The 12237-nt window shown below is 39.7% G+C and overlaps 1 protein-coding gene across 2 annotated transcripts in view; it reads right to left on the reverse strand.

Moving 5' to 3' along the window:
• The window catches only part of PPP2R3A (protein phosphatase 2 regulatory subunit B''alpha), a 229347-nt gene that overhangs the window by 112274 nt on the left and 104836 nt on the right, over window positions 1-12237 (reverse strand). For both annotated transcript variants that reach the window (XM_036745773.1, XM_036745774.1), the window contains one exon: window positions 7297-7400. In XM_036745773.1, coding sequence (XP_036601668.1) covers window positions 7297-7400 — 104 coding nt within the window. The remainder of the gene's footprint in view (window positions 1-7296; window positions 7401-12237) is intronic.

The raw sequence follows: 12237 nt of genomic DNA on the forward strand, positions 1-12237 counted from the left end.
TCTGACTGTATATTTTGGTCTTTGTCACCAAAGAAAGATTCCAAAGCCTGAGTCTGAATCTGAGACCGTTTTCGCTGCCTGTTCATGTTCCCAGCCAACTACTTGACCCTTGAGTTTTTCATCAGGGTATGACTGCTTGTGGAGTAGATAGTACTTTGTTCCAAGCTTGAGGGGCTGCACTCCTGTTTTCAGAGCTATTTCTACACAGCAAGCTCTGCCACACCAGCACTCCTCCTCCCGCCAAAACTGTCAAACTGGATGACGACTCAGATCCAAGCAGGCTCTGCACTCCCATTCTGATCTGCCACTTAATTCCTCCCACCAGGTGGGCCTGGGGCCAGAAGGAACTGCAGCTGTAGCTCTGGAAGCAGCCTTAGAGCTGCACCACCTCTGCCACCCCAGGGGTGGTGGCCAACCGCAAACTCCTTTCACTCTCTCCCAGCAGTTTTATCCCAGTAACCTGCTCTGTTGTCTTTGGCGTTTGTGGGTTAGAAGTCTGGTAACTGCCACAGCTCACTGATTCAGGGCACTATGACATGTTCTGCCTGGCTTCTGGTCTGGCTGGTCTGGGTGCAGCCCACGCTGGGCTCTACTCTGCTCCCAGCTCTGTGCGATAGACCTTACCCAGTGACCATCCAGGCTGTTCTGGCCTGGAGCCCTGCTTCCTTCTGCTATTTTGTGGGTTCTGCAGTTCTAGAATTTGTTCAGAGCCATTTTTTATAGGTATTTGGAGGGACTTGGGGCAGAGCTTTGGGCGATTTCCTGCTTTCCCTCTGCCACATTGGCTCCGCCCCACTGGTGAATTCTTTCGATGACAATTTTACCCTCTGGTTCTAGGACCTCTGGGCAATTTTCCTTAAGGATTTCATGGAAGATACAGTCCAGGCTTTTTTTTTTTTTCATCATAGCTTTTAGGTAGACCAATAATTCTTAGACTGTCTCTCCTCGATCTATTTTTCCAGATCAGTTGTTTTTCCAATCAGATATTTCACGTTCTCTTCTATTTTTTCATTCTTTAGATTTTGTTTGATTGATTCTTGATGTCTCATAGAGTCATTAGCTTCTACTTGCCCAATTCCAACTTTTAATATTTTGTTTTCCTCCTTTATCTTGTCTATCTCCTTTTCCATTTTGTTAATTTTTTTCAATGAGACATTTTCTCCATTTATATTCTGATTCTCCTTAACCAATTCACCGATTTTACTTTTTACAGATTTGTTTTCCTCCGTGAATTTTTTTTTTCCATTTTTTCCTTTTACCTCCCTAATTTGGTTTTTAAAGTCCTCCTTGAGTTCTTCCAGGAATGCTTTTTGGTTTGGAGACCACTTCACTTTCCTTTTTGAGGTTTCAGATATGGGTGCAGTGTCCATGCTGTCCTCTTCTGAACTGACATTTTGATATTCCCTGTCTCCACAATATGAATCAATGGTCTTTGAAAGCTTCTTACTGTTCTTTTTCATGGTGTTTTTTTTTTTATTCCCTTCTGGTTTCTAAAGTGGATCTCTGCTTGTGGGGTTCAGGGGGCTCTGTCCCAAGTTTCTTGTGTTGGGATCTAGCTTTATGTGCTATGGCCTCTGGTTTCTTGAGGTGTGAGGGAGGATTTGTCTGCCTGCTGGGAGTCTCCTCTTCCCTAGGACTGTTCTACAGCAGGGGTGGTCTCAGCTGTTTTCTGTGCTGGTGTCTGCCACTTCCCCTAGCTGTGCAAAGCCACCTCTGGTGTCCTGGCATTGACGTTAGATAGCTCCACCCCTCTGGGGCTCCGTAACTCTCGTTGTTCTGCTGAGGTGGGGCCTGCTGGGACTCCTCTCTTCCTGCACTAGTTTCCTTATGCCACCACAGGAAGGGCCCTCTCCCCAACTTCTCTCACTACTGAAGCCCCCCTTCTGGCTCCTCTGTTTCTCCTGAGGTAGTATTTTCTGGGTTTATTAAAGGGAGGGATGACAGCTGTTTCACCTGCACATCATGGCTCCCTGAAGTTCAAGAAGGAGAGTTTCAAACCTTTAGACTGTGGGTTGGAGGCCTTCAGCACAGTTGCTCCTGTGGCCGCAGGCTCTGTGCTCTGACAGACTCCCGTCCTGGGCTGAGAGGCCTGGAGCTCGATCTCGACTGTAGCCGGTACTTCCACCCTGGGCCTGTTCCTGCTCTAGCATTTCCCTCATCCAGCGACCTCCCAGACTGGCGTGGATTCCTCTGCTGTTCCCAGTTGGTTTGGTCCGGTGCCCTTGCAGGGGCCCATGCACTCCTGACCCTCTCAGTCTACTAGGGGCTTCTAACTCTCTCAAATCTGCTCAGATTAACTTTTTTAGACTTATCTGACAGAATTTGTGAGAGAGCTCCAATATTTCGTTCCTTTCACAGCGCCATCTTGGCTCCGCCGTCCTCCATTCCTTTTTTTTTAAACCTTCCCTTCTCTTGTTCTGCTTCAAGCCCTCAGAACAGAACCAACCTACTCCCTGGACCTCTGTGTTTTTATTATTTAACTTCCTCAAAAACCTATGAAGACATTAAAATCCAGAAGGGACAATTGTTTTTTCTCTCCTTATTAGAATGTTAGCGCATCATCATAAAGCTCCTCCCAATTAGCATCATGTCCAGGTCTTAGAACAGTGCCTAGCACATAGTAAGTGTTGAATAAATGCTTATTCACTTCCAACTATTTAAAAAAATTTACTTTTCTAGGTTTCTCTGGAATCTTGTTTTTATATTTCAAAGTTTCTTCTCAGCTCTGCTCTTTTCATCAGAAATGCTTTAAAGTGCTATATTCCTTTACAAGTTCATTTTTCTCCCACATAAGATTATATTAAGCTTTGCAAGAAAAGTTATTCTTAGTTGTATTTTTCTTTAGCCTTTTGGGATATTGTATTCCAAGATTTTCTCTCGTTCATAAGAGAAGCTGCCAATTTTTTGTGATCTTGACTGATTCTGCATGCTTGCAGTATTTTTTCCTTTGATGTGAAAGGTCTGGATTTTGGCTATGGCATTCCTGGGACTTTTCCTTTTGGAGTTTCATTCAAGTGATTGGTGTATCCTAGCTTTACTTTACACTCTGGTTTTAATAGATCTGGATAGTTTTCATTTCTTATTTCTTGAACAACAGTATCTACACTATTAGATTTTTAAAAAATACTGTTCTTATTGATGTATTTTTGTATTGATGTATTATTGAATAAAGTTCTTATTGATGTATTTTTTAACATCGCCATAATTTCTCCCAGTATCATTTTCTTACCCCTCTCAGAAAGTCATCATATAAAACAAATGGTGTCTTTAAAAGACAACGAAAAGAAAAGGAAAAAAAAATCAGCTTAACTAATAAATACATTAAAAAGGACTGGAAATACATGCAATGTACAATTGTGGACCTTCTATGTCTGTAAATGGGTGAGGAAGGAGTGCCTTTCAAGCCATGCTTGATCCTTATAATTTTTCAACATAGACTTTTGATATTTTGGGTGTTATTCTTTCCATTTACATTGTTTTAGTATGTTGTTTTCTTGGTTCTGCTTACTTCACTCCGCATCAGTTCTTATACATCTTCTCTATATTCATCACACATAGCACAGTACTATTCCATTACATTCATGTACCATCATTGGTTTTGGGGGCAACTAGGTGGTACAGTGGATAGAGGGATAGAGGGCTGGGCCCAGAGTCAGGAAGACTCCCTGAGTTTAAATTCAGCTTTATACAATTACTAGCTGGGCAAGTCACTTAACCCTTTTTGGCTCAGTTTCTTCATCTGTAAAATGAGATGGAGAAGGAAACAGTGAACCACTCTAGTATATATATGCCAAGAAAACCCCAAATGGGGTAATGAAGAGTAAGACATGACTCAACAACTACAATTACCTTAACCATTCCACTATCAAGGGGCATCTATGTTTCCAGTTATTTCCTATCACAAAAAGTGCAGCTATCAACATTCTGGTATATAGAGGAAATTTCTTCTTATCAATGGCCTCCTTCAGGGCCTAGTAATGGAATCTTGGGATCAAAAGACAGGGATATTTTGGTCACTTTATTTGTGTAATTCCAAAGTGCTTTCCAAAATTGTTGTATTGATTTATAGCTTCACCAACAATGCATACTAGTGTGCCTATCTTCCCATAACTCCTCCAACATCGACTATTTCTATCTTTTGTTATCTTTGCCTATTTGCAGGGTGTGAGGTGAAGCCTTGGGGTTGTTTTGATTTGCATTCCTCTCATTATTAATGATTTGGAACATTCTTTCATATGGTTGTTAAGAGTTTGTAATTTTTCTTTTGTTCATATTCTTTGATGGCTTATCTATTGGGACAATTCTTAAATTCACTTTCTTTGATTTGTTTTTCAGGTCAGCTGTTTTTGAAATCATTGTATATTATATATAACATATTTATATTTTTTAAGTCTTCTGACTTCAATATTTTTTTGCTGCTTCATGGAGTGACTGAACTCTGTTGGTTCTTTTCTTGTTTTAAGGGAGTCCATTACTTGGGTGGAGTTTAACACTTCTAAGCTACTTATTCTCCTTTTAATTCTTTCCTCCAGAGCTCTTATTTCAGTTTTCCTTATCTCATTTCCTATAGGTATTCAAGTGTTCTTTGTGGAAAGACCTTTTTCTTTGCATCTCTGCTTGTAGTTATTATGGCACTATATTTGCAATACTTTTTTTTTTATAGTGGACAGTACTGTTTTTGATTTACTCATCTTTATACAGTTTTAGTTCCTGGGCCAGGGCCAGGTTCTGATCCCCACTGCATTTTTAGGTGATACGGTCCAGCCCTTGGTTCTCTGGGTTCTTTTGTTGACTTCTACTTTCCAGGGTTTGGGCCCTCTGGATCTTTGAGGTTTAGGGTGCTGGGATCTTCAGAGCCTTCTCTGGCATCTCAAGACAGCAATGCTAGGTGCCTGAAAGCCCTTCAGCTTGGACTGTTCTGGGCACTGTGGCACCATATTTATTGGCACCAAGCTGGATGCTGCTTGCTATCCCTCCCTGGGTATTCCAGGTCCCCCCACACTGGAGCTTCCTAAGAGAAGTACCTTTGGAAAGAGCTCAGCCATTGCTTCTATCCATAGAGACTTGCAGGTTACCTATGTCTCTGGTCTCTCTCTGATCTGTCTAGATATAGTGTTTCTTAAACTGTGGGTCCCAACCCCACATAGGGTCTCAACCGGCAGTTTAAGAAGTGCTGAAGGGGTCACTACTGGAAAAAGTTTAAGAAGCCCTGGTCTAGAAGGCAATCCTGTGTTGGCTTTGCTGGCATGCCCCCTCTCCTACTGCCCCTTGTGCTTTTGGTTAACTTTTGGTGCAACTCTGGAGTGGATGGAAGAAATCACTTCCTGTAATTTCTCTTTGGACTTCTTGATTATTATTCACTCTAGTGAACACTTCAGAGTTTTGTTGGAGTAGGTAGGTTTATGAGAGCTGGGAGGCCTGTTTCCTGTTCAGGTGGCCAACTTGGCAGGAAATCCCTTACCCCCCGTCTTCTCTAAACAGATGTAAAAGGCTCATATCTGGTTTTTCTGTCTTCTATCTCCTATTCCAAGGTACCACTCAAAGATGCCATTCCTTTGTTCCTCCCCACCTCTCAAAAAAGAGAATGGCTTCCCGTTACCTACTGAATAAAGCATTAATGATTGATCTTGACATTCAAGATCCTCTATAATCTGCTCCTAACTTACCCATTCAGCCACATCTCATTATTTCACAATATTTCCAGCCCACTTGGAATTCTATTGGCTGGTTTTGTTATATCCTCTCCCATCTTAATAACTTTGCTTATATTATTTCTCATTCCTGGAATGTAATCCCTCTATCCTCATCTCTTATCAGTTGAAGGCCCTCTCTCAATTCATGATCCATTTTTTTCCATGAAGCATTTCCTGATCCCCTTACTCTTCCCCCTTGCCCCTCCCCAAAAGAAAGTGATCTTTCCCACCTCAAATTTCTCATAGCATTTTTCCTTGCAATGACCTCATGTTCCCTTGTGTTAGAATTACTCTCTAGATTAAAAGAGATCAGAGTCTGTGTAACATCTGTCTTGGGAAAGGGCATGAATAAACTTTTTTAATGTGGAATGGTCTGCCTCAATAGGAAAGAGATTTATCCTCACTAGGAGTCTTTAATCAAAGGCTCAAAGTCAACTTGTCAGATACATTGCAGCAGGGATTCTTTTCAGTTATAAGTTGGACTGCAAAGACTCTGAGGTCCCTTACACCTCTGAAACCAATCTATAAGCTTTATATTCTCCATGTTTAGCATATTGTGGGCACTTAATACATATTTGTTGAATGAATTAACATACAAATAAGTCAAGGTCAGGAAGGAGGAGAAAAGGGTGATGTAAATCTTCATTTAAAGACAAATTATATAAATAAGAGATCTGGGAGGGTCAAGATATCAACAAAGTAGTATCTCTAGTTATCCAGATTAGAACTTAATTAAAATAATAATATCAACTAGATTTAATCCTAGATAATGAGGCATTTTTTTCCTCCTCAGGGGATAGTTTTTGGGCATTTGCCTTACCGGAGGGAGTCTTTAATTCAATTATGTATTGTTGGTCAAACATGTCTCAATACAGGGGCATATGTTTAAAAGTAAAAATTAGGAAATTATTAGTTATTAAATAGGTAGCCCATGGATCTGAAGTGGCATGGTAAAGTGAAAAGAGTGCTAGCCGTGCGGTCAGGGGAAAGCTGGTTCTCAATCTCACCCTGACACTGACCAGTCATATGATCCTGCACAAGCCTCTCTCAGCTATGGGCATACCAACTTGGCTCTGCTTCATATTCCTCATCTGTAAAATGGGGATCGCAAAACTTGTGGTATCTAGCTCACAGTCTGTTGTGAGGAAAGCACTTTGCAAAGCTCACAGCACTATATGAATATAAATTATTATTCTCATTGATTGAAATAATAAGGAATCACAGTGGAAAAGATCCCTTTTTTGTTGTTGTTCAGTCATTTCAGTCGTGTCTGACTCTTTGTGATCCCATTTGGGCTTTTCTTGGAAAAGACACCATGCTATTTCCTTTGCTATTTCCTTCTCCAGCTCATTTTACAAATGAGGAAACTGAGTCAAAAAAGGTCTAATGACTTGCCCAGGGTTACACAGCTAGTGTCTGAGACTCTATTTGACTTCATACGACGAGTCTTCCTGACTTCAGGCCTGGCACTCTATCCACTGTGCCACCTACCTGCCCTGAGAAAGCAATAATATAGCAGAAGAATATGGTTGGGTAATATACATTTGAATGTGGAAAAGAAAGGAAATTGTCAAAAAGAGACCAACTGTTCCCACATACTTACTTTCGCCACATGGCTACGAACGAATGTACAGATACAAATCCCGTCCTTTCGCCCCCTGCAGCACTGAACATGGGAGCTTTCCAATAGAAAGGGCAGCCACATGCCTGAAAACACACAGAGAGAGGCAGTGAGCAGTTGAAGGGAAAAAGAAAAGTCCTTTATGGGTTTTTCAGCTCAACTGTCCCCACGAGCAGAAGAATACTAGGAAAAATAAAACTGAGGACACTCAGTTACTATAATCTTACATAGCAAATATAAGAACTCGTTAGAGTGGTAAAATTTTGTTAGACATATAAATCACCAATTTTGTAAACAAAAAGGAAATATTTCTTTTACCTTCTCAGTTTCTTTTTCAGAATATTCTTTTCCCTTTCCTGGTTAGCCTCTGGATTAACTCTAAAAATCTAGCCTTTAGCAGCTTCCTTCTTTGAAGGAAGAAAAAGAAACATCAAGCCTCATTTCCTATTGTTGCCTGCTCTCTCCTTACCCTAGCAGAAAAATAAGGTTAGTCCCTTTTCCTCAACAGTTTGTAGTTATATGGTTTCTGTATCTGCACCTTTCTCCATCCTCTGCCTGTTTTTTTTTTTCCATGAAGTCCAAGACAGGAGAAAAAGCCAGCAAAGCTCAGGCTGGAAGGAATAGTTTTGGGTTTGTTGAAAGTACTACAATTTATATAAATGATCACAACTGAAAGTGTAATACTAGCACATAAATCATATTAGCAAAGTAGAAGCCATCACAAATAAGAAACTCTGTATTTCAAGACCATAAAAACTACTGGGGAGTGAAAAGAAATTACATTTAAGATACACTCCCCCAAAGGGAACTATGATCCTATGTAGAAAGAGATTCTAGGGAAACTAGGTGGTGAAGTGGAGAGAGTGCTGGAACCGTCGGGAAGAGTCATTTTCCCGAGTGAAAATCTAGCCTTAGATACTTAGTAACTGGACAAGTTGCTTAATCCTATTTGCCTTAGTTCCTCATCTGTAAAATGAGCTGGTGAAATAAATGGCAAACCACTCCAGTATCTTTGCCAAGAAAACCCTAAACACGGGTCACAAAGAGTTGGATATGACTGATTAAACAACACCCAAATGGAAGAGTACCCATGTCTTTCTCCCCAGAATTCCCTTCTGTCATCTCTTTTTTTTTTTCCCACGGCCCCTTCTCCTTCTTAAAAGAAAGGTGATTTCGCCTGGCCCTACCAAGTACATATTTGTTTCTTTTCTAGAAGGAAAAAAATACTAATTTATTTTCCATCATTGGCAACTACATCTAGCTCATAGCAAAGAAACGCAGTCAGTTTCCAAGCCTGGACAATTTTGTTTACTCAAAGCTTCATATAAAACACACTTCCAAATCTGGAACTGTCTAGAGTGCCATACCTTATTAGTTTACAAAGACTGTATTTGTCATTCATCCTAGAAATTAGTACAGTTGCCAGTACAATCTCTGTACAAATTGCCAGTACACATTGCCAGTACAATCTCTGATTCATGTGATGAGTACTATATGAGAAAGTTGCTCATTTTGGAGGTGTGATAAATCAGATTCACTTTAAGCTTATATGAATGGCTTTTGACAGGAGGTTATCCTTTTTAGCTTCCACTCAAAGATAAACATAATCAGATATCAGGTGTTCTTTATAGATAGGTTATTCACAAAGTCAGCTAAGATAATACATTAGGTGCTCAGAATATGAAAAACAAGATAAAAGCAAAGTGAAGTAAACAGCGGATAAATAACAGAATCTCCCATCAGGATAACCAAATTGAGGCTTCAGGATATTGTGATCAAAGTGGAAATTCAAGATTTCCCCAAGTTCTCCAAGTATGACATTCTTTACTGATATCAAACAATATGGGGAAAATTAGTTTCATCTCCACTATAAAATGAAAGTAGCTGTAAAGCCTTGAAGGTCTCACTTTAACTGTAATTTTTATGATCCGGAATTCAAGAATTCTGAACTTGGGGTAGATGGAACTTTGGTTTTAAAATATATTTTTTTTAGGGCAATTGGGGTTAAGTGACTTGCCCAAGGTCACACAGCTAGTACAAGTGTCAAGTGTCTGAGGCCGGATTTGAACTCAGGTCCTCCTGACTCCAGGGCCAGTGCTCTACTCACTGCGCCACCTAGCTGCCCCGGTTTTAAAATATTTTGATAAATGTATTTCAATATAACCAGCCTCCTTTGTAATCTTACACATTTTATTTTATTCACTTAAAAACTTCTGAGCAGGGCATCCAGACTGCCAAAGGGGTCTATGACACAAAAAAGACCAAGTGCTCCTGTAGCCTATAGTGTAGTTTGGATTGGTGTTAAATGTTCTTTGTGATGTTTTTCTTTGTCCTTAGTCAGTCTTAACCTTTGGGCTTTTGCTTTTCATTGATGATTTCTGATACACTCCCATTTACTGGATTTCATTTCCTCATGGCTCTTTTGTTTATTTATTACACTAGAGCTTTTGGTGGTCCAGGATAATTATCAGCATGCTCAGGTTAACTGGCCATTTCCTATTTCGAGCCTGTGGCTGGTCATGAGAATCAGCAGCGATGTTGATAGTTTTCTCTTATGTTATTTACAGTACAATCTCCATAAGGGAGTAGTGTGGATTAGTGTAGTGCACAGAGATCTGGGTTTGGGAGTCAGGAAGACCTGTATTCAAATCTTACCTCTGACACATACTTGTGGTATGACAAGTAGCTTAATTTTTCTTTCCCTGGCAGTGCTCTAAGACAGAATTTACAGAGCACATGATCTGCAATGGTAGGAGTTTCACTGCTGGAAAAGCCTAAAACCAATGTAATTACTAGTCAAGTTAAAAGAAAAAAATCTCTAACCTGCATGTGCCAGCACGTAGTAAGTGCTATATAAATTAGCTATTATTATCAGTTATTTTTACAATGGCTTCCTGACCCCCAACCCATTTTCCCAGTCAAAATGGAAACTATCAGATGACAGTTATTTATCTTAAATTTTATGACTTATTTGTTGTCATTTTCTTTTTGATTGATTATATTTTGGTGAGAATAATTTGGCTTCTATGTACTTTTTAGTTTTAAAATTCCTAATTGGTCTTCCTGTCTTAAGTCTCATCTCATCTCTCTTTCTCTTATTCATCTTTCACATAGCTCCCAAAGTGATTTTCCTAACATTGAAGTCTGGCCTTGCCTGTCCCCCTACTCAATAAACACTAATGTCTCCCTACTGCCTCTAAGATCAAATATCATCTCCTCCATTTAGCTTTTAAAATTCTTCACAACCTAGTCTCAACTTACCTTTATAATATTAATATACGCTATCCTCACACCTGGTCTCTACACTCCAGCCAAGCTGGCCTTTTTGTTGTTCCTCACATACAACACTCTACGTCCTGTGTCCACACATTTTTACTATCTGTCCCCCATGAGGAATTTATTCCCACTTTACTTCTAGCTTTCAGAATCTCTGGTTTCCTTCAAACCTTAGTTTAAGCAATTTCCTGATTGGCTTTGTTACTGCTCCCCTTCCATTTACCTTGTTTTAATTTTGTATATGCATATTTATGTAAATATTGTAGTCCCTGATATAAGTTCATTTTTGTATTTGTAACCCCAATGCCTAGCACGGTACCTAGCACAGAGCAGATGCTTAATAAATACCTGTTGACTGACTGAGTGAATAGAACGATCATGTGTTTTACTGGTACCACGCAATGTCAAGAGATCTAGAGGAAGGCCTCCCAGCACACTAGATAAACTGCCTATAGGAGATTTTTTAAAGAACTTGGATAAGAATAAGTATAGATAGGCTGGGGTCTGTACCACCACAGTGAGTACCCACAACAATGAAATCACAGGTCCATTAGAGTACTGAGGCAAACACAAAAAAACCAGAAGGTCCTAAAGAGCCTGAGTCACCAAACACTTGACCTCCCTGACAAGAGGAGAGGCACATAACAGAATATAAACTAATCTGGAAAATATTATAGAGGAGAGTAGTGGAAGATTATGGTCAATAGGGCCTGATAAAACAGTGAAGAGTGGTAAAAGAGAAACAAGTGTACAGAAAGCTTCACCCGAAATTTGAATAAACCTGATCAACTAAAGAACATTATAGATAAAACACGAATAACAGAAAATAAAAATTGGAACTTAAGTGTTAGCATTTTTTTAGTGACAATTGCTCTAAAACCTCAGTATTGATAATGTTATATGAGGAAGTAGATAGAGAATATGACGGTTTCCAACTGGACCAGACCAAATATATAAAAAAGAAATCCAATAGGGGGTTTATCTATTAGCGCTTCTTAAACTATGGGTTGTGTCCCCTCATGGATTTAAGAAGCACTGAAGAGGTCACAAGAGGAAAAACGTGTAAGAAGTCCTGATCTAGATGACCTCTAAGGTTCCAAACAACTTTGTCACTATAGACTGGGAGGGAGCTTGGTACAGCAGAAAGAGCACTGGTTCTAGAGTCAGAGGGTCTGGATTAAAATCCTACGTCAGATTATTGCTTTCTGGGTGTTCCTGAGTGAATCATTTAACTATCTGGTCCTCAGTTCCCATATTTGTAAAAAAAAAAAACACACACAACACAAACAAACCCAAAAACAAACTTGGTATTTATGGTCTCTGATGTCCCTTTAGGCTCTAGATCTATGAAGCTAATACCAAAGCAGATGCTAAAGAAAATATTAGTAACTACCAATCCTTTTATTTACTTTTTCACCTCTATAAATCTTTATGTGAATGGTTTATACATATACAGAAATACTTTTTGTTTTGAAAAATAAAAGGAAATAGACAGATGTCCAAAGATGATATTCTTCACAGTTAGCATATTTTCAGTCACGTGAATTAAGGGGGATCAGAAAAGGTTTCTCTCTTAGAAGGTGTGATTTTGGGAATTGAAGGAAGCCTGAGAGCACAGATGAGGAGGGAGAACATTGCAGGCAAGGG

The sequence above is a fragment of the Trichosurus vulpecula genome, chromosome 2, assembly GCF_011100635.1.
Source record: "Trichosurus vulpecula isolate mTriVul1 chromosome 2, mTriVul1.pri, whole genome shotgun sequence".
NCBI lineage: Eukaryota > Metazoa > Chordata > Mammalia > Diprotodontia > Phalangeridae > Trichosurus > Trichosurus vulpecula.